General features: G+C 40.3%; 2 protein-coding genes across 2 annotated transcripts; one reads left to right on the plus strand and one right to left on the minus strand.

Annotated features, from left to right (window-relative positions):
- On the minus strand, positions 1-12,515 carry SLC30A4 (solute carrier family 30 member 4). The gene is made up of 7 exons (XM_054387950.1): positions 12,125-12,515; positions 7,194-7,340; positions 2,580-2,733; positions 2,132-2,345; positions 1,737-1,842; positions 950-1,084; positions 1-288 (listed from the first exon to the last, which is right to left on the minus strand). The coding sequence occupies exons 1-7, from the start codon at positions 12,513-12,515 to the stop codon at positions 134-136; spliced, it is 1,302 nt and encodes a 433-aa protein (XP_054243925.1). The 3' UTR covers positions 1-133.
- A 3,142-nt stretch (positions 12,516-15,657) lies between these two features.
- On the plus strand, positions 15,658-21,849 carry BLOC1S6 (biogenesis of lysosomal organelles complex 1 subunit 6). Its single transcript, XM_054387843.1, has 5 exons — positions 15,658-16,043; positions 16,837-16,981; positions 17,936-18,023; positions 18,740-18,826; positions 19,537-21,849. Exons 1-5 carry the CDS (start codon positions 15,974-15,976, stop codon positions 19,654-19,656), a joined length of 510 nt encoding a protein of 169 aa, XP_054243818.1. The 5' UTR covers positions 15,658-15,973; the 3' UTR covers positions 19,657-21,849.
- Positions 21,850-22,879: the final 1,030 nt, after the last annotated feature.

The following is a 22,879-nucleotide window of genomic DNA, read 5'->3' on the forward strand; positions in this document are numbered from 1 at the left end:
CCCTGCTGCATGTTAAATGGTACAAATCCACATATTAATGGTTTCTATTCAATCATTTTCATTTTGCATTTATTGCTCTCAGTCTTTGACTACAAGATAAAGAATAAGGCAGCAGTTCCCAAAACATACGAAATTAGGCACTGGAACTCTGACAACTTGCGCAGGTTTTGCTCATTTCCTGTTTGTAACTCTGAAGCTGGACAGAGCACTTGTACATTCCAAATGTGTTCAGCAGCAGTTGCCGGGCCTTGGACTGAACTTCCTCCCATTTAGATGAACTACCAGGAACTGGAAAATCAAGAAAATCCTTAATAGAATTCACACCTCAGGAAACCTGGACAATCTATATGTTCTCAAATTTATCACAGTGTTACCAACTACAACCATCTTTGTTCACACTCATTTATTAATTTAATATTGTTCTGTGGTCACTATGTAGCCTCTCTATATTATCTTACACCATTAGGTCTATATCCTCTAACTACACCTTTCTAAAACTGAATGTGTTAGACACCCCCACCCATGCCTTACCCCAAAACTGAGCTTTCTTACTAAGAAGATTCATGGTACTGCTAGATGTCTAAATCAGCATGTTTTGGCAAAACATTTATTTTTCAAATGTCAAGTTTTCCCACATTAGAACTTCACTCTGTCTTTCCCTGGATAAAGAAGGGAATTTCTGAAACTTTTCTGGGTTTTTTCCTTCTAGCCAAAGAATCTGTATTGGATATTTCAGTATGACTTTATCTCCTTTGCACAATTTTCATTTACACTGTGTCTTTCTGGGCCAACAGGTTCTATACCGTGCTGTACAAAACCAGATGTATTAGATTTTTTTCCCCCCATAATGGTATTTTCTGGTTCAAATTAAATAACAATATGAAGAGAAAGTTGTAGGGGGGTTATCACACTTAGATTTCATTTAGGATAATGCTATACAGTAGCTTACCTAGTTGCAAGTGGACTATGGCAGCTGTTTTTCCTGCAGTGAGAGACCAAACATTTAAATCTTCTATAGAATAAACGTCTTCAATTTTCATCAAGTCTTCCTTAATGCGATCCACATTTAAATGCCTTGGAACTCCTGTGACACCAAACATGAAATAAAATTAGTTCTGTCTTCAGCAAGTTCTCAGTGTACTTTAAAATGTCACGACACATCTCAATGGCAAAAGAATTTAGAATTTGCGCCATTGGAAGTGGTTAATAACTTCCAGGTTATTAATAGAGAGAAATATGCTTATTAAGTCACATATGGATATAGAAGTTGTACAGGAATTGCGGTGTAAATTGTCCCATCCAGAATGCACTTTCTGGCAACAGCTAGCAGTAGATCCTTTGGAGCCATGTATTTGTGTAGGCAACTTGATTACAGCTTTTACTTTATAATTAAAGTGGAAGCATGCAGCTGAGTCCAGGCAAATGTTCACTTGGTTTAGCTGATAGCCACTGCAGACACACAAAAAATTCTGTACATTTCACTTTACCATCTCCTGAAGGTAAAGTGTGAGTATAGCTATCTAGGACTGGCATAATTTTGGCAGAGGTCAAAGACACCTAAAGAGTGCTGAAACTTAGATAAGCCATCAAAACCCAACAGACTAAAGCATCAGGAAGATAAACAGGTCTCCAGACACAACCTGCTTTGTTAGAGACAGTGATTGTAACATCAAAGAAGCGTCAATGCCCACTGGCATTTGACATGAAAAGTATTGCAGACTGTGCAGAGATCTTACCTTCCAGAATAATGACTCCTGTATCACACAGAATTCGAACTGTTGTCAAAACCACCAGTATGGAGAATATGTATGTACATATAGGATCAGCAATCTTGTATTCTGGCTGCAAGGGAAGTTCATATGGAAATAAGCTCACTTATAAAAACGTTATGGAGAAAATGGAATTACTTCCAGCTCCAACTTCCACAAATATTTATTTTTTGGTTTGAATAGTTACAAAATACATAATAGAGGTAGCATTTGCTTATTTTGCATGAATGCATGAAGCTTATAATAGAATACCACAAAGTATTTTTTCATATAATTTACAAGAACAAGTTGCTTTCTCATTTCATCACCAGAGCTGAAACTACAAAAACTCCCCCCTGCCTCAAAGCCCAGCCACTCCTTACCTTAAAGCGTATGATGTACGCAGCTACAAGCACACCAATGCTTTGCACCAGGTCCCCAAGTGCATGTACAAATGCTGCCCTCACGGCAAGGCTGCTGTGCCCATGGCTGCTGCTGTGGGCTCTGGTAGGAGAGTTTGACTGAGGTACATGAGAGTGAGCGTGGGAGTGGGAGTGGGAGTGAAGGTGACCAGACTGATTCAGCAAAAAACCCATTCTGAAAATGAAAGAAGAAAAACACTCCAAGAAATAGGCTTTAGTTGTTGCCTTTTTTTTCCTTCATTTTAAACCAAAGAATTGAAAAATCAATACTCAGTATCAATTCTTGTCTTATGAAAATTAAGAGGTCCAGCAAAATTACATCCTATGAGAAAGTTACAGGCCATGAATGAATTGGCAGCTTATCAGAAATATATTTATGAGTGTTAATGGAGACAAAGGGAGATCTTACATTAAGTTAACTGCAACACCGACAGCTGCTGTAATTAGCATGATATCGCCATTTATTTCATAGTCCATATGGATAGTTCTTTGAACAGCTTCATACAAGAGGAATGCCATAAGGATATAGACCAGCAATACACTAATGATGGCTGACAATACTTCTGCAAACAGAAAGGAAACATCATTACGAAAGTGAGTCTCAGTTCTGTTTCTACTTCCAAACTAGAGTATGGACAGAACCTTTATTAACTATTTTATGACCATTATTACCCTAATACACAGCTAACAAGTTGTGCAGTAAATAAAACTCGTAGAGTAGGATAAACAAATAAGAGTTTGTTCTAACAAATTCCATTACATGTCAGCATATATCCCTCAAATTATATTTTCTCTGAAACGTTCTGTACAAGCAATGACTGTCTTTTTCAGACAACCTAGGGCTTTTGCCTGAGAATTCATAAAGTTCTTGTCCAGGAAAGCAAAAGATATATGATGTCAAACACCACCAGCCCATCTACAAATAAGAGAAAGTTTGATTTCAAGTGTCCACAGTATTAAGCTGGATTTAGAAATTACTTAAAATATTCTTTTGTATTTAGGATGAAGAAACAATTACAAAAATATTAAGAAAGTGAACAGTACAAACTTGTTGGACATATTACTCCTAAGCTTCTTGACGTATGTGTACATAAACATTATGGATTGCAGACTTCAACTAGGAAGAGCTGCTTAATTTAAGTTTCTGTATTCCTGTAATATGCTGGTTCAATGTTATCGAATGTCTACCAAACACTCCTATTTCACAAAAATAAATGTTATGACCAACATTTGGGTATAGGGTGATTGGCAGGGACTTTCAAAAGAACACATTCATCTAAATTAAGAGAAAATTAGAAAGAAAAACTAGTGTTTCATCAGCCTGCACCTTCCACTGACATTTACATCTGTGGAATATGATTACAGCTTTCTTCAAGGTTCCTGCTATTCTGATTTGAGAATAAATAGGCCTGAATATTTTATGGGCTGGGACCTTAGTGCTGCCTGCAAGTCATGAAATTGGGCTGGTAACAGCAGAGATAAACCTGAGGGGGAGTCATCCATGCTACAGTTTTAAGGTCCTACTATAAAGACTGTCTTGGTTATAAGTGAGTTAATACAGGGCTTTACAAAAAGAACTGAGAGAACCTTAAAGCTAGCTCTACTGTACTGCATGTAAATACACAGCCAATCTGTAATCATTCTGCGTAATACTCATTACTGCTGCTTGCCAAGTGGATTACTGGTATCTTAGCATTCCTATGTGAATTCAGAATTGAATTAGTTTACTTGGAATTGCCATGGTTGTTCCACATGTGTTGCTCTGATTTATTCCCCAATAAGGGCAAAATTCTACTTTTGACTGTACCATTGATCTAAGAATACTAATCGAAGAATTGTCTCATCTGCTTTCAACCTGTCAGTGGGTACTACAACTTTGGTTACTGAAGAAGGTATCTTTTGCAAGGCAGAACTACTTTAATTTTATTTAGTGACAATTACTGTAAAATGCATAGAATGGTTTGGGTTGGAATCCAGCTATATAAGCATTTTAGTATCACCAAAATCACTTGTTCCACACACTGATTTTTTTAAAATGACATGGGAGAAGAAATGCACACCAACGCATTCAGCTGTTCAGAGATGTGCCAACGCCTGGATGAGTACCAGCATTGTCAGGCAGTAACAAGGCTCTGAGAGGCAACTGTCACAATCTCAGATGAGTTCAGAGAAACATAAAAAGCCTAGAAATACCCATGCAAGTGGTAGACATACCCATACAAGCAGGTAGATTACTCAAGGTAACTGCCTTAAAAAAAATACCCAATACATTGCTTAGAAGGTTTTCCAGAATGCCTTTTAAAAAAATCGGTGGAGCCATAGCACATTAGCATTTACCAGAGAAATAACACATTGTGGTTTAACAATCTAAACCCACGTTTTCTGCAACCAAAACCAATGTTTTCCTTGCAGTTTCTTTCACAGAGTCATTGTCATGTCAGCATCGTAGATTTGTGCTGAAATCTTTCATGTGACATGAACTATATATGCACTAACTCAGTGGACTGATTGATTCTGTCATTGCTGACATTGCCTTGGCAGCAATGGAAAAATGCCAGGTTCCAGAGCTATGCTTAAATCTGTTCAGTGTCTTGCTGAGGAGGTATTTCTACTTGGTAGTCAAACAGAACTATTTTTGGCTTCAAGAATATAACCCTTTTTAGACATGACTGCAATTTCCATTATTTTGTCTTCATTTTTATTAAGCCACTCTGAATCTGTCCGCTTCCTTTTCACCACTGAAAATGGAATAAAATTGAAGATGGAGCATATATATCATATATTCAAATAGAATTCAAATAAATGAAAACTAGTGCCAATTTCCTTCTGGAAATTGACTAGACAACTAATAGATCTGTTACAGTGTTTATTGGAAGGGGGTTGAAAATTCAGCATTCTGCAGACAAAAGTGATAATGAAAACGAGAAACGCTGTTCATTATGTTTTCTTGCTTAGTGTATGGGTAGATTATCTTGAAACTTAATGCAAAGCAGGTCTGCAATAAGACAGTTGCTGTACATATTCCCAGCTTTAAACAAATGCTGCACATTTTATACGTGGCAGATGATCAATCTGTACCCTATTTTTAACATTCTATCATTTTTAACACCTCTCTCATGAAATTCAAGGTATTGTTGAGTTCATACTACTTGCTGACAAGCTTCTTAAATATAGGTTATTTGGTAATATGTGTTGCAGTGAATACACCCTAGAAGCAGTTTTGTTCCATTGCCAGCATTCACTCATATATGAAACAGGGCCCTCAGGCCATGGCATTCAGACTAGGTACCTAAAATCACGAAGATACATTTCACAAATGTGACTTTAAAAAACTGGAAGAAAGAAATATAGCCAAAGTGAGGAGGCAGGAATCTTTGGGGATTTGTGTTTGTAAAGTCAATTGAAAAGTTAGTGAAAATTTACATAACTGAGTAAAATTTGAATGGTTAAGTGAGCTTCTCTTATTTTTCTTAACTTCTGCTTTCAGATAGGCCATGGCATGTTCAAGGTATTAGAAAAATTACAAAGGCATATAAACTACTTAGAATGATTTCTAAATAGGGTTTAACCCTCTCCTTCTGAAGAATCTGAGCAAATGCCAGGGGCATACCTGGAAGGTCAGGTTTCAGTATTAGAGGAGCTTCCATTGCAAAATTAAAACTTCTTGAAAGAAAAGTTTGTAATGGGAAATGCTGGCATTGTTAATGCTTTCTTGCTAAAGCCCCAAAGATCTTTGCTAGCGTACAGAGCTACATTCATGCATTAGTGACTAACTGATGACAAATGACTAGGACTGATGGAGCTGTTGAATTCTACCGCTGTTCTAGCAGCCAAAATAAGAACTGAAAATAATGACTACAGAAGACTTCAAAATGCCTTGTGTAGAACAGAAGTAGCAAACTGTGACACTAGAAATTATCTGTTTCATAGAAAATAAATCTTTATGTAAACATTTAGGTAAAATGTCTACAAGACCTGCAGCTGCATATTATAAATTATTATATTCAGTTAGGAACCACATGAAAAATCCCTTTATCATAATTAGATTTCCAAACATGAAGTGATGAATCCTGGAAATATCCTTCTCAGGTTTAGTGCATAATTCTCCTTATACTTCTCTTTCTGGACACCTAAAACAGGCAGAGGCTAAGTATCTTACTGTATTGTGAACCACAGGGCATTTTGACCTCTGCTTTATGTGGTTTGGAGAGTATAAGAATACCAAGTTATGCAGCTTCTGGCAGGGCATTGGTCTCTGGTAATGCACTCTACAGAACTCTTCCATTCTGGGTTAAGGTGTCATTTTTCACATTGAATAGGACCTTTTTCCCCATGTCACAATTCTACTGAAGTCAGTGGGACTTCACAAACCCTGGGCACTGGCAATAACTGCTGTGAACAACAACAAACTGACATGTACAACTCCCGTACCTGAACAAGCTTCAGTGTGTCACGCAGGCAGTAACAGTAGCACAGCCCTGAGTGACTGAAGAATGTGTCCCTTTTCTGCTCAGTTCCAAAGCACAAAGGTGTTGAGGAGCCTTGTCTAATGCAACAGCTCAGCAAGTGTAGATAGGCTGGGAAACATGACTGCATATTCATCCTTGTCCTTGCTGGGAACCTTTTTAAAACATTTTAGCCTACGGTTCATTTGTAAGATGTCACATTTACCACATCATTGTGTATCCAATTCCTGAACCTTCCTTTTTGAGATGGAAGATGAATTCAGAATTTAATTCTCCATCTGCTAAGTCCCAGTTCCACAAAGATCGATTCTCCTCACTCCCAGTAACTGAAACTCTGCCATCAAACTTCACTTTTGACCAAAGTTTAAAATGTAAACATTTAATTTTTTATTCCCTTGTGACAACAACCTATGTAGTGGATCCACAATGGACAGTGAAAGGACGTTCAGGTTAAACATAAAGCAAATTGTCCGTTTGTTGCTATCTATCTATCCTTCCAAAATTAGGTGATCTTTACAGTTGTTGCTTTAAAATACAAAAAGCTGATATTTACATACCTAAGCGATGAAATCCAAAAGTGAATCTCTTTGTGGGAGATTTTGCAGACAGCCAGAGAGCAAGCAGGGTCAAAATAATACCGCTAAGGTCTGTTAACATATGAAGTGCATCTGTCATAATTGCTAGACTGTTAGCAACATATCCACCTGAAAACAAAGTTGGAAAAGTCAGGGCATACGAAATTAATGATTGTAGATAACATCTTCTTGGCACAGCTTACAGTTATTTATTTTCAGAGCAGTATATTAAGTGCATGAGAGCCTTTCTTGTAATCACTAGACATGGGGGTTTTGCCATTACAATTAAAATTGCATGCTATAATTTAAAGCTACCATAATTACAAGAGCAGTGAAGTGTGCTGTCTTTTAAAGGCAATATAGAAAGGATTCATTCCTGTTATTCTCACACAGACTACTTACATCATGTTTGCAAGATCAGGCCCAAAACAGTTTTGTAACTTTATATATAATTGCATATGTGTGTAATCAGCTGATCCTTTTAATAAACTACATCTGTTAAATATTTTGACAGGGACAGAAATTCAGTCCCCTTTTTATTACATTATAATTAACCTTCATTATTCCCTCTCCTGGCATGGGTGTGTAAATTCTGGCAATATATACATTGCAGACGACGACTTTCACTTGCACAACACTTTTCTTTGTTATTATCATAATTTTTTCTTCTGATTAGGAGCTGCATTGAGACAAACAACCTCAGCTTATCAAAGGATAATGTCATAGTTCCAACTCCACTGCTAATGCTGATACTGGATGGGTGAGAGATTTAAACAATGAGCCTCTCTCTTAAGCACCCCTTATCAAAAGGGAAATCGAGGACAGGCTGCATTGTCTTCCATATGCATGACGATAAGTCCATTTTCTCAGAAAAGATCTTCAGTGTCAGCTAAGCTATGATTTGGTTTCTCTTTTTTACCTTGTCATTAAGCCTGTAAATCCCAGTGAGCAGAGCACGCAGCTGGTGTGCCAAGCCTGGTCCCAATTGATGTTTGACTAAAGGTATACAACTAAAACTGTTTTAGTGATGAGGCTGACCATGAGAAATAGCAAAAGGAAATTCACAACTGGCTGACTGCTTTCAAGACTAGTCATAAAATGTGTGCCTTTGGGTCTTTGTACTTCCACACCTGCAGAAAGAGCTGCACTCTCTTCCCCAGCTAAACACAAGCAGTATAATTGATACTATAGTATTGCTTGTACCATGGGTAACTACCAAATGGACCCCATTACTAGCTACTTTCCCTTCATCCCCTCCCTTTCAGTTGCTCAGAAGTTTCTAAGTTATATTTTTCTGAGACTGAAATCTTCCAAAGGCCATCACAGCTGAAAAATAGTGCTTTTAACATTTAGCAATTCAGCAATTTTTTGAGTAAAAGGAGCAATGCCTTTCTTTTCTGAATTGTGTTCTCACACAATTAAAACAAAATGTTACTTACAAATGTGCAACTCAGCCTCTCCTATAGTCAACACAGAAGAAACAATCATTTATATCCAACATTTAATTTAATTCAGTAGTTTACCTGTAGGACCATTTAAAGTATGTGTGTTAATTTACATGTATTAATTTTGAGAAGCACTTCAGTCCAAGATGAGTCAATTCCATTTCATCTAGCCTCTCAGGTTTAAAGACTTTAAAAATAAAATTACAAAGAAGGAATTCAGGTACTGAAACTAATCATAATGCAGCACATAGACTAAGAAAATATAAGGGAGCTTTATGAAATTCAACTCAAAGGTTCTCTGTTTCCAAATGTATCGGTTCATTGCTTGGTTAAAGGTACTGCCTAAGGGCTGTTTAAACACCATTGACAACTTGGGAAAAAAAAAAATCTCTAACTTTTACAGACAGCTTGACGGCTTACCACTGTTTTCAGTGACCTGTGAAGGACAACAGTCCTCCTCAAGAAGGATCAATTAGAAATCTCTAAACATAAGTGAAAAAAAATCAAAACCCTGTCAGAAAAGCTAACCAGGCTTTACAATATGTTTTTCATTTTTTTGATGTCAAATGGTTCCACAAAGTGTAAGCTGTTATCTGACCAGAAACACTGTGGTGGGCTGAAGTAATGAACTTGACTATACTTTGGAAAAAATATGCCAATCAAGATTTCACAAATAAACTGCTGAAACGACGTTTCCTTCATCCTGACATCCAGAACTGACAGCAGAAACATTTTTACTGAACAAATTAATTATCTCTTAAAGTCTTCTGCCATTTTCTCAGAAAATCAAACCTGTCAAAGACTACAGAAGGAAGCCAGTTAAAATGCCCTATATGAACAAACTTTCCCAAATATCTGAGCTACAGTCAATTTTAGAAGTTCCAGAACTTGAAACCAACCAGAAGACAACACAGGGCTGGAGTGCAAGAAAATTAGGTAGGGGCACTGAGTCAGAACTTGAGGGCTCCATCTTTGATTACTTGTTCTGCTCCTGATTACTTGCCCTATGACAAGTCATTCAAGTCAAGACCTACAAAAGTACAGAGATACCCAAGTACTCTATTTATTCTCTGTGAAACTGGATGCCTGGATATGCTATGTGTCTGGCCCTTAGTCCTGTCTGCCTCAGTGTCCAAATAATGAAACAGGCCACATAAACCTGAGGGGGGTGAGCCCATGCAACTAACACAGTGTGCAGACAAATCTGCCACCCTGAGCTGAGTCTGCAGAACTCCTGGCTGTAATAGAGAAACAATAGATGATGTGACAGTAATGAGACAGTATTTTTACTCTCAACGCTTACTATTTCTGGAGCTCTCCCTGCACCAGCTATGGAGAGGTCAACAACAAAGTGAATTGGATTTGAAGCCCGTAACAGATACACTCTTACTGTACTCAGCATCAGGCTGCAAACAGCTCAGACATATTATTCAGTAAGGGGCCCTTCAGATGAACTAAATTCAAAATATGTCAGAACTCTTGATATGAATGTAGTCAAACAAAATCTCTTTCATGCTAAAGGTTGCCTACATCCAAGATGCAACACTATGTTGCTTATCAAATTTAGCAGAGTTCATGCTGAACAAAAAATCTCAGCCAGAGATTTCCCTCAGCCAGAGGGAAATACGAAGCGAGGGGACAAATGGAGACATACAGATCTCTGCAACTGGTTCGATGCAAACTGCCTTATCCCTGATAAGTTGATGTATTGTGGCAGTGTATTAATGACTAACCACATACTGAGAGATGCTGAAGGACAAAAGCACCTTTTTTTTTTCCATTAACCCATGTTTCTGAAATAAAGTCCCAAATAAAACTGGTGCAGCTTTACAAAAAAATGGACCATTTCTCCTAGGGTCTTTTTTCTACATATATGGAGCAAACTCTATTGTTTATACTCAAGTAATGGTTCTTACTCCTTATGCATTTTGCAGGGGTTTCTGTTTGAAAGAAACAATTCACAGCTCTCCTAGGATATGTGATCCAAGAGCCTAAGCTCACTTCACACGAGCAAATGTCAGATCTTCAGTCACTATTGTCCAGATCTACACAGGTGATGAGGAGGATGTAGGTCACATGTTACCATACCTAAGGCATCTCTGTCCTTCCAGTAAGTTTTTGTGACTTGATTTGTTGAGATTTTTCTTCTTTTTTTTTTAAGAGATGGATGATGGCAAATAATTAATCTGATTAGAATTGTATCTTAAAATGAAAGCAATGTAAAAGCAATTAATTGTTATAGTTGCCTGAAAGACCTGGCTCAGCATACACATCAATGTACTGGCCTTGTGCAATGCTCCCCATACTTCTGATTAGGGGAAAGTGGGTAACAGCTTTTCAGCACTCTTCAGGAGGTTAAGGAGCACCAGACAGACACTTTGTACTAAAGGGCATGGATGTAATCAAAAGACAGATGGTAACAAGACACCGACTGCTAAGTGAACAGAGATTAAAAGACAAATACTATTGTTTGTTAAAATGATTAGATAATGGCTAAGGTGTTAACATGTAACTATTGTTCTTCTATGCATCCAAGGGACCTTCAAATGTCCCTTAATTTCAAGCTGCTATAGCCTATTAAATAAAGCGTATTTTACAGACTGCTGTGTAATGCACAGGTTCTCTTCATCCTTCACAGCATTTGATAGCATGCCTCGGTGAGGAAACAATAAAAGCTGAACTTGAGCGCCACATTCATCCTTCTGACCAACAAGTATCAGATGTTTATACAGGAATAAATTCCCAGGTAAAATCCCACCTTATCTCTGACAAGTACTAACAAAAAAAAAAAAAAACCACAAATAATTTAATCATATTTTTTATTCTATTGTGTTGTAATGGGAAGTGTTTAAAAACACATTATTTTCATTTACTGTGTTCATATGATTTATGTCTGCAGGGTGCATATGCTAGCTCAGAGCACAGCAGGACAGCAGGAAGTTGCACAGACAGTGGCTTCTTGACTGAATTGTTATTGATAGCTCCGGAGTTGTCTCTTCAGTTGTAAGTAATGGAGTGTATTACTGTATCTAGTGAATAAGGGCAGAGACCCTCCCAATATTAGTTTTATCATTATGACAAATAGCACACTCAATAAACTGTATTTCCCTCTTCTCCTGCTGCAAACACAGCAAGATCTTATGGCAGTGATTAAAAAAAACATTAAGATTAAATTTTTCAACTTTATGTCTGTAAAAGATGCCACTGCTCCCTCACTACAAGGAGAAATAAAAAGCCATTAGACATACAAAAAAGTGCAGATTTTATGCTTTATCGGGAAGATTTGTAAGATTCAGGTAAGGGAAGCTGCAAATTCCTCAATCTTTTCTTGCATGGAAAAGACAGGTGGGCTTGCTCTGTCTCACTCTCCGAACTTGCAGCTGATCTCTCTGATCTCTAAACGACAGCTGGCTCCTCGTAGTGAACATTTAAAGCCAAGGCCGGAGCACCGTTAACAGGCCGACTCACCTATGAGCTCCCCGGTCATGAAGAGGAGGTAAAGGAGGGCAGCAAGCGCCAGCCGCTTCTTCACCGTCCTCTGCTTGGAGCGCTCCCGCCGACCGCTGCAGCTGGTGCAGGTGTCGGGCCGGCCGGGCCGGCAGTTGCGCAGAGCCACGTCCCGGTCCAGCAGGGACTCGTCGTCGGACGGCAGGCCCGGGCCCGACCCGTTCACCGGCGTCTCCGGGGCCGCCTCCGAAGCGTCGTCCGACACCACCACTCGCAGCTTGTTAAACCTGGGGAAGTCGTCGTCCCCCACCTCGTCCGAGAAGTCAAAGGCACTGGAGTCGTTCAGGAACAAGGGGTCCTCGCTCCGCCGTAGCAGGGACTTTATGCTCGTCCAGAGGCCGGGCCCAGCCATAGCGGCGGCGACCGGGTGCCTCGCCGGTTGCGGCCGAACCGCCGCCTGGCGCAGTTGCCCCCTCGCAGGCGGCGCCCGTCCGCTCACCGCCTGGTCAGGGCATGTCCCCTACATCGCCCCGGCAGGCCCCGCGCAGGCCGGCCGGAACGCGGCGCGGGGCTTTGCCGCGGAGCGCCCCGGCACTACCAAAATCCACCACCGCCTCCCAGCACTCACGGCCTCTTCGCCTCCGTCCCCGATACCGAACTGCGAGGCGCCACGGGCGCTGTCACCCCCAGAGCCGCCGGCCACCCCGTGCAGCCCGTCTCCCCGGCGCGCTCAGCCCCGGTCACGGCGCGGTCGGGCAGGCGGCACCGGGCACAGAGGGAGCGCCGCCACCGCTTCGCGCGTCACATCCATCCACGCCGCAGGCGGAGACCGTGTCTCCACCGAAATCCCGGCACTGGCCTCCGGCCAACCCCGCGGAGGGCGTCGGCACCCGGCGCATAGGGGACGGGCCAGCAGGAGGCAGCCGGCATCCCCTGCGCGCCCGCGGACCGCTGCGGACTCCACCGGCAGTGCGCCTGCGCCCGCCGCACGGGTGGGGTGCGGGTTCGAGCCCTCATGCCGTTACCTCGCCGCGCCCTCCCTGTGCAGGACAGCAGGCGATCCCCGGGGCGGCGGCAGCTAGTAGCACCCGCATTTCCCTTGTGGTAGCCTGACGGGCTGTGCCGGTCCCTCCGTGCCGTTATGTTCGCCGCACGAAGTAGAGACTTTTAACAGGAAAAGCTATAAAATCCAAACGCGATCTGCCGATAGACAAAGGAAACTGTGCACGTATACTGGAAGCCTGGACTGCAGAGTTCCGTGCTCTGGCCTCAAATTTTAGAAGTTACAAGCTTGCATGGTGTAGCTTTTGTGTTCAAAAGCGCAGCTTTTTTTACACCCTTACCAGTAATTCTCTCCAGAGCACTGTCCTGTTGTAGGAAGTCACATGTGCCATCATGAACATGCCTTAAAGGGCGTAGGAGACACAAACCTCAAAGGCCCTGCTGTCGTATCAATTGCTTTCACAACTGCCTTCTAACTTAAAAGTACTTTTTTTTCCTTTAGTAATTTTGTTTGAGAACTTATGCTGCTTCCTTGCTGCTCTGAGTACTAGAACTTTTCCTCTGACTTTCACCTTACATGCATTCAGGGCCAGTTTGTTTCCATGGCCAAATTTTTTTACAGCATCACTTAGTTCCCTAAATTATAAACGTTTCTGGGAAAATGCATATGCCTCAAAGAAAGTGCATATCCTGTTTTTGGCCTGATTGAAGGAAAGTACCAAATAAAGACCGGAGAGCTGTATAGAGCTGCAAGGTTTTGGAGAAAGGCTTTTGGGCCAAGGGCTGATGGCCGATTCTGGCACAGATTGAGGCACCACTGCAGGATGTGGAGTGAGCCCCTCTTGGAACAAGCCCTGCAGGAGTGGAGTTGTGCATGGTATACTGGCCTCAGGTGGAGATCGCTTATTGTTGTTTTCTGTAATGATGTCCAAAAATAACTCATATTATGCTTTATCTGAGCTTCCTTGCTGCTTTACAATGTGACCCTTTTCCTGAGCATGTAATCTCAAATTATGCTTCCTCAGGTGGCTAAAGGATGTGCCATCCCCAGCCCTTTAACCTGCCTCATAATTCCCCCATCAGGGTTACCAGCACAATTGCTTTGAGGTCCCTGAAATGGGCCAGAATTAAAAAATACATATTGGAGGATGCAGACATACTTGTATGTCTGACTGAGACTGCCTCCATGCTCACGACTTGCATAGATCCATATGACAACTGAGAAGGCAGTGAACAGTGTGGGAGTCAGCATGAGAATTGAGGCTGAGAACTTGTCCAGACAGCCTTGCCACCTAGGGAAGCATTAACTGTATTCCAGGTTGACCGTTCTTGAAGTTTTTATTCTTCTCTAAGTGATTTAACTCATTCTCCATTTCACCAGGTTCACCACTTGAACTGGCACAAGTGAAAATGCACAGACATGAACAACTAGATTGGTGGGAGCTGCCAAAATAGTTGCTTGTTAAACTTGGTCTTAAAATGTAGGGCTTTGCTTAATGCTCCATTCTGCTGCCACTTCTACAGGAACAGGAACCCTGCCTAATCCTCCACAGTATAATGAATTTAGTAATGCACTTGGAAAATAGTTCCTGTGAAATGGAGAACATTTTGTGGAGGAAAAGAAACGTGAAGCTCTCTATCAGTCTCTTGTTTGGAGTATTTGGGCTGATAAATAGTTAAATTTGAACTTGAAAAGCAGGTACAAATTTTATATATCAATCTTTAGTCTATTTCTGCAAGATGTGGGAGGCCCTGGAACAGGCAAAGCACAAATCTGAAACTCCCACATCTCGAGTTAAGACTATTTCAGAGCAATTACCTCACTCGCTCTTACTAGAAATTCCATCTGGAAGCTGAGAAGTCTTTCCCAGTGAAACTTTAAAAAGTGCTGCTGTTTTTTGTTTTGTTTTTTTTTTTTTTTCACACTGAAAGAAACTTTAAGTTGCTAACTAGTTGTAGCTGAGAATGTGATTTGCATCTCTAAGTTAATTGACAAATTCCTATTGCTGCAGTCTGGATTCACTTAGTTCCCTAAATTATAAACGTTTCTGGGAAAATGCGTATGTCTGAAGGAAAGTGCATATCCTGTTTTTGGCCTGATTGAAGGAAAGTACCAAATAAAGACCGGAGAGCTGTATAGAGCTGCAAGGTTTTGGAGAAAGGCTTTTGGGCCAAGGGCTGATGGCCGATTCTGGCACAGATTGAGGCACCACTGCAGGATGTGGAGTGAGCCCCTCTTGGAACAAGTCCTGCAGGAGTGGAGTTGTGCATGGTAAACTGGCCTCGGGTGGAGATCGCTTATTGTTGTTTCCTGTAAGGATGTCCAAAAATAACTCATATTATGCTTTATCTGAGCTTCCTTGCTGCTTTACAATGTGACCCTTTTCCTGAGCATGTAATCTCAAATTATGCTTTCTCAGGTAGCTAACAACCTGTACAAGTTCTGAGGAAGAAAATACAATTCGTTAGATAACAGAGGAAGAACGCCCCCTTAGTAACCTGCACTAAGCGTTTTTTTTCCCTTGGAAACAGAATTCTCTCGCTGAATTAAGCCTTGCCTGCTTCTGCCCAAGCACAGATAGCTGCTCGCAATGCGGTGAACACGATAACCGCTACTGACCGCAAACCACCATACCAGCAGCAAGACGGCTCAGGGCTCCAGCGTCACCACTACATCATTTCCGCCACAGGAGCCCTTCTAGCAGGCTACGTTCGCCGGCTTTATGGTGAGACGGGGCGGGTAGTACAGAGCCGCCGTGCTCGGTGAGGTCGGCTGATTCCCGTCTCTTTTCGCCTCCTCCTTCCGTTACAGCTTCGGCCCCGGAGGGTTCTTCTCCCAGGAGAAGAGCGTCGTAGGAAGCGGCAGCGATGAGCGTCGCGGAGCGGCCTGAGGAGAAGGAGGGGGCGGCGGCCGCGGATTGCCCCGGACGCTCGCTGAGTGTGTGAGGGCCGGCCGGGCTGGGCCGAAGGCGGGTGCAGGGAGGTTCAAGGAGGCGGCTGGGGCCGCAGGCGGCTGCCCCCGGCTCCGGTCAGAGCTGTGCGCCCGTGGGGCGCATGGCTGAGACTGGGCTGTGGCTCCACCGCCTGTCCCCAGGAGGGCGGTCAGAGGTGTTACGGCCTGGTTCACTCGGGGGCGAAGCGCAGGCTGTTGTCGGAGCTTTCTCCTATGCCTGTGGATGGCCTATCAATTATTTTTCTGGAACTCAACATACAATAAATAATCAGAGCTTACCCATGCGAAATTCACCGTTACCTAACTTGCAAACCTCTGGAGTTCAGCATATAGTGTTTTAAGTAGGGCCTCATGTTTTGAGTGACAGGCTAAGACCTTTATTTTATAGGCCTCGGTTTATTCTGTAACAAAAAAAATAGAGGGTGAGAGCGTGTTAATATGTGGGCATTCTTGATGCATAGCCAGAACAATTAACATTGTTTTTTTTTTTTTCACTTGAATTTTCCAAAGACATCTTATTTAAAAAATACTCTTATTTCTTTCTTTCTATTCTGCTAGTGTTTAGACAAAATGTTCACCAGCAAGCTCATGATATAGGAATTGGGAATAAGGGAGGTACAAAGAAGGAGGAAAAAGAAAGCATAATTTAGTTGATTCAGGGCAAAAAATACAACTTAATTATGAAAAGCTTTTGGTTTTTCAGCAGGGAAATATAGTTGCTCTAGATGAAACTTCAAGTGTGTGCTGACCAGTCACGTTCAGTCTGCTATTGGTGTAGGTTCTAGTGATGCATCACCAGATGAAGGAGTGGTAGAAGATCTCCCTTTAATAGATGAGAAAGCTGTGGAGCAGCTAACTGAGGGATTGGTTTCTTATTATCTGCCTGATCTTCAGCGATCAAAATCAGCACTACAGGAACTTACGTAAGCAAATTTTTAAACCCAGCTTGTTACATGTGCATACTTTGGTACTTTTTTCAGTGTTACGTTCTAGCTACCCTTAACTGGAGCATAGTTTATGGCAGCATTTCTGTGTTCTAGCTATAGCATGCTGAATAGTGACATGAGTTGTGGGAATATATGGGGATGTATAAGCTGCAACATAGCAACTTTGAAGAATATATAGCATCAGAACACTGAAATCCTCTAAAACAGGTATAGCAGGAAATTTTACTGAAATCTGGATTTATTTTGCTTGCAGCGATGCACTTAATATTCACAGCAGCTTGTAGAATGAAAGATACACTTGGGAAATATACTTAAAAAGTAAAACAGACAAGAATTCTTTGTTCATTGGCATCTCACTCATAACTGGGAATAATTTATCTCAAATGCAGGCTGGATCTGCCATGGATGCAGGGATATTGGAAAGGGCTTTACATTGATTCATCTTGGGTTTTGTAGGGTACTTTGGTTTGGGTTTCACAGCGCATGATGTGATTATGCTGCTGCCAAGGACAACCTGTGTCTGGAAATACTTTAGCTGACATATGTGGGATAGAGGATTCTTAATAAGCAGCAAGAATCCATGCAGAAATAACTTAGTCCTCCAAAATGACACAGAGGCACCCAGGTGGAAAGTGAAGAGCTAATTGGTTTTCTTTTCATTCAGCTTGGAGTGTTCACTCACCGCAACCTGAATGCTTGTTTAGGGGGTTTGGATATTCATGCCAGCAGAATTTGTGTGTACTCTGCTGGGACTCTTCTAAAACTATTTGCTTATGTCTTTACTGAAATCACCTAGCAATGCATAACAGGAATCTGACAATAGGAAACATATTTTTATTGTTATGATCAAAAGTATTTATTTAAAGGCCTGGTTAAAAAGCATATGTGATGCTTTATTTTGGTTTTCTGCTTTTTTGGTTGTTTTTTCAGACAGAACCAAGTGGTGTTACTAGAAACGTTGGAACAAGAAATTTCAAAATTCAAAGAGTGTAACTCCATTCTTGATCTTGATGCTTTGGTAAGTACTATTCATTCTGCCTCAAATCTCAGCATAGATTTTCTTGCTGAAATATTAGCGGCAACTTGTGTATTTTCCTTGTTCTTAATGATCTACAGGAAGAGAGCTGAGTAATTCAGATATTTAGCTCAAATTGTTGCTGGAGGAGGTGTGCAACCAGCCTGCTTCCCTTAAAGCTCATTTACATGTGGTGCTTGGGGATATGGTTTAGGGGTGACCTTTGTAGAATAAGGTCAGTGGTTGGGCTTGATCACAGGAATCTTTTCCAACCTGAATGATTCTATGCTTTTAAATAGGAAGGGCACTGGGAAGAAAGAGCAGGCTTAGCAGATAGTGGTACATCTAGTGGTTCAAACCAGGTAACAAAACAAAAGGATGCCATTTGTCAGTAGGACCGAGGCTCCAACATGAGCTCTCTGCTCCTCTCCAGACTAGTAGGAAGGGTGCATGAAACACTAATACATGATGCATAAAATGGTATTGTTTTTGTTCTGTTTAATGAATCTTAATTCAGTAGACAGTGGGTGTACCTGTTGGGATATTGTAATTTCCTGTGTTAATACATGTAATATGCAAACTTTGTATATAAACTTGAACATACTTTGTCAAACTGTTCTGGTAATTGCTGTGTTTTTGATTGCTTTTTTTGGCGTGTACCTTTATAAAACAACTATTACAGCTTGGCATTAACTGCTTTAACAGTTATGGTTTTTAAGTTTTCAGAAGCTAAGCACTATCACAACAAGTTAGTGAATATTAGGAATGAGATGATGATGCTCCATGAGAAGACATCAAAGTTAAAAGTGAGTGTGATTAAATGTTTTTACTTTCCACACAGATGTTTAATTACATGTTACTGACTTCCAGTAAAATAGAATCTTCAGTCTTTATATTAAATGGATGTTTTCAGTAGCACCAAGCCATATATGTTTTTAAACTTTCACTTAACTCCTACCTGTGCACCGAGTAAATCTCAGTGTCGTCGCCATGTTTTGTTCTGTTCCTTAATCCACTCAATTCCAGCAAGTTCTCTTTGTGGTTTCAGTTTCTGTGCCTTTATGACAATCTAGTTTTCATTAAAAACGTAAGAATTTCTCCTCCTTTTAGTGTAATATTAACAGTGGCATAAGTTCACTGACTTCATACTATATAGGCAGTCTGTGGTTACATTCTGGCAAGATTAGTCCTTCAGTGTGTTCAATGAAAGGGTTTTCTCTTACAGGCAATAAATTATATGGTATGCACTTTGGTATACAAAAAAAGTATGACTCTTAGTGAGACTGAAGGGAGTCCAGTATGTGTTTTCCCTGTTGTTGTATTTTCTTGCAATTTCTGAATGGTCAGATGGAAGTGGGAGGGAGGAACGAAAAATGAACAGTTTTATGGCATGTTCAGTTGTAGGGAGGGTGGGTTGGAGAAGATAATGTTAAGAGAATGGGAAGGATTTTGTTTGTAGCTCCACCTTAAATACAGATATAAAGCTTACAATTATTTACTTGTCTTTTCTGTTTAGAAAAGAGCACTAAAACTTCAGCAAAAGAGGCAGAAGGAAGAACTGGAACGAGAACAGCAACGTGAGAAGGAACTTGAAAGAGAGAAGCAGTTAACAGCAAAACCTGCTAAGAGAACATGAAAGCAGAGAATGCAACAACTTGTCCAGATTAATGATTTCTGCATTCTCTGGAGTTAAGGCAGATGTTACTTAAACTGGGCTATAGCTGTTGATAGCTACAGTCTACTGTTGTAAATTCCAGAATGGTAATAGGGTTGGTAATATTCAATTTTTTTCCATTTAAGCCATTCAAGTTGCCTTCTTTTGTAATGCTATGCAGTTTGATATTGTTACAATATAAGTTAATTTTTATAGAGAAAGAGATATATGTATGTGTGTATAGAAAAACTTAGGCATCACAGTTCTATGTACCCATCCTTTTTTTTTTTTATTTTCCCCCTTGTGTTCTCCGGGTATTTAGATTTCTGAGAGAGATTTGGTGGCTGGCATACATGTTTTTCAGACAAAATACAGAATACTAGTTACAATTAATTTCTCATCACCAGACTCCAGTGACCACGTTTCACTGAAACTGCTTTGGTTCAGGGAGTTGAGATCTCTTTTTGATGTCTTGTTTCATAAATACTGACTTTCTGTGCAGCCTTAAGTTTGGTCTGTCTCTAATGAACTAAAGTAACTTCCAGTGTATTTGCCCAAAAGCTCACTTTATTGCAGCAGTGTTTTAGGTTTTGAGTTTTTTTGGTTCATCAAGTAACTTAAAAACAGCTTGTAACTAACTTCTGAGAAGTTCCCAGCTGAATTGGTTGAGGTGAGGAGGAAGCAGAATGTAGAAGATTGTCAAAATTTGAAGATCAATGCCTTTGTGCTTCCACAAATATTGGAGTCAAACCAGGGAACTGTTGCGTTCTGTAATGGTTCCACAGGAAGGCAGTGTGGTCTAAGCAGATTGCTGCAGGATTAGAAGTTGTACTTTCTTCATTTTGTGTGACAAAATAAAGCACAACCAAAGCTAAACAACTTCCATATCATGTGAAATTCAGTTACTTATAGGAAAAACTGCTGTATTTCATTTTTTAACTTGACAAATTATTCATTTGCTCTTTGGGACTATGTAAGATAATTTTGTTATGTTGTTCTCAAATTGGTGATGATTAGTGTTTACTGATGACAAATGTGCAATGGAGGTTGATACCCATTTCTCTGAATGTAATTGCTCTCTTGCAGCACTTGGTGTAAACTCCCATTCAAAAATGTACATGTTGTCTAGACTGGTAAAAGATCTTTAAACTACCTATTCCTACAGTCTAACAGACTAGTTATTTTATAGCTGTGTTAGTTTTTAAGTAGAATTGTAAGTGGTGTGTTTCAAAATAAGGTGAAGGTTAAGCTATGTAAACTTTTCCATTAAATATGTATGGTAAGGTAGCAGAGGGGCACAGTCAATTTTAGTTTTTCTTCAATTTTAGATGATTTACACAGTACACCTGTCTGGACTCTTATGTATTATAATTTTCTGAACTTTTAATTTTGTGTTCTTAATATTTGTCACTTTTTTCCATGAAAGGCTTACTCTAACAAATAATTACAAGGAGAAACTGAGGGAGCTGGGTCTCTTCAGTTCAGAGAAGAGGACACTAAGTGGTGACCTTGTTAATGTTTATAAATATGTAAAGGATGAATGCCAAGAGGGTGGTAGTCAGGCTCTTCTTGGTGATGCCGATGACAGAACAAGGGGCAGTGGGTGGAAGCTGAGGCATAGGAAGTTCCATGTAAACATGACGAAAATTTTTTTCACTGTGAGGGTGATGGAACACTGGAACAGGCTGCCCAGGGGGTTTGTGGAGTCTCCCTCTCAGGAGATATTCAAGACCCATCTGGATGTGTTCCTGTGTGATCTGGTACAGGTGATCCTGCTCTGGTAGGGGGGGTTGGCCTAGATGATCTTTTGAGGTCCCTTCCAGACCCTAACGTTCTGTGATTCTGTAATTATCCCATATGCAAGGTAAACTGGGATAGTGTTTTTGAGGCAAGGAGAACAAACTTCAGTGAAGAGACATTGAAGTGCTGTTACTGAAGCAGTAATAGATTAAAACTTTTCACAGGTATTTTTCCTTTAAGTTGACTTGTGTTTGTTAATTGCTGGTAGATAGTTGACCTGTGCTATGGTTTGTATGTATTTCTAAGAGAAATGTATAGAATTTCCACAGTCCATTTGTGGAGCAGAATGTACATAGCTAAATATTTAAGTATTTTATGTTGTAATGTCATTTCAAAATTAGATTCTGGGAATTTAAACAGTTCTTATTAAAGTATAACATGAAACCAGATGCCTCAGTATCCAAATTTGGATTAAATTCTTGCGGTGGTTCATGATTTGTGGTCCCTCATCCAGAATCCAGTTTAGCATTTCAGGTTGTGGTCTCTTCCTGTGAAGAACTGGGGGTTTTCCAAGTGACTGTGGGGTGTTTTTGTTTTGTTTCGAAAATCATAGCTACTGTTACTGAAAATAGAATTCTGAGCATAGAAACTGACGGTTTTGCAATTACATATTTCAGTGTTTCTTTGGAATAATTCCTGATCACAGGAGTAGAAGCTTGAAGTGCTTGTCTGAGGAATGACATACACATATGTGAAAATGTAACTGCTAACTTTTCCTGTACAATTGTAGTAAAATTTGGGCTTCGTATGAATAAGGAACATATGGCTTTACATGAGACAATTTTTAATCCAGTGAAATCTGGCTTTTTATTTGCTAGTGGTAGCTTTACCATATTGATAAGACTTGTTTCCTTTTGGAAAGTAGCTGCACAATACACAATATTTTACCTGTTTCTATTCTATGTGCTGTGACCTAAGTGATAATAGCATAAATGATAATGTAAAGGTTGTTTCTGTAGTGGATCTGTTGGAATTCTAGCAGCTGAGAGTTCCCCGTCTGATTTATTCCAAATCATACTTAAGTCTGCCACCTGCTGCTTACCTTGCAACATTGCTGGCTGCCCTTCAGTTTAGTTCCAAGCTTGGTACCTCAGTGCCTTTACCTTGTGGGGGTCTGTGGTTTTAAAACATTACTCAGTCTAATTGGCTCTTTGATCTTTGTTGGATTAGTTGTCTGAATGTAATTAAACTACTGCTTAAAACTTTGCAGGACTTGGAGTTAGTGATATAAATCTGCAAGAATACCAATTACAGCAGCATAATATGACAAAACAGTGTACAGAAAACTTCTTATTAGTCAGTATGTGAAGGCAGCAAAGATTATTTATTGAAATATTTTTAAATCAAGATGTAAGCTTAAATTGAAGTAAACAGTTGGTTTGGGCAAAAATATCACTACTTTCCA

The sequence above is a fragment of the Indicator indicator genome, chromosome 16 (genome assembly GCF_027791375.1).
Source record: "Indicator indicator isolate 239-I01 chromosome 16, UM_Iind_1.1, whole genome shotgun sequence".
Classification (NCBI taxonomy): Eukaryota; Metazoa; Chordata; class Aves; order Piciformes; family Indicatoridae; genus Indicator; species Indicator indicator.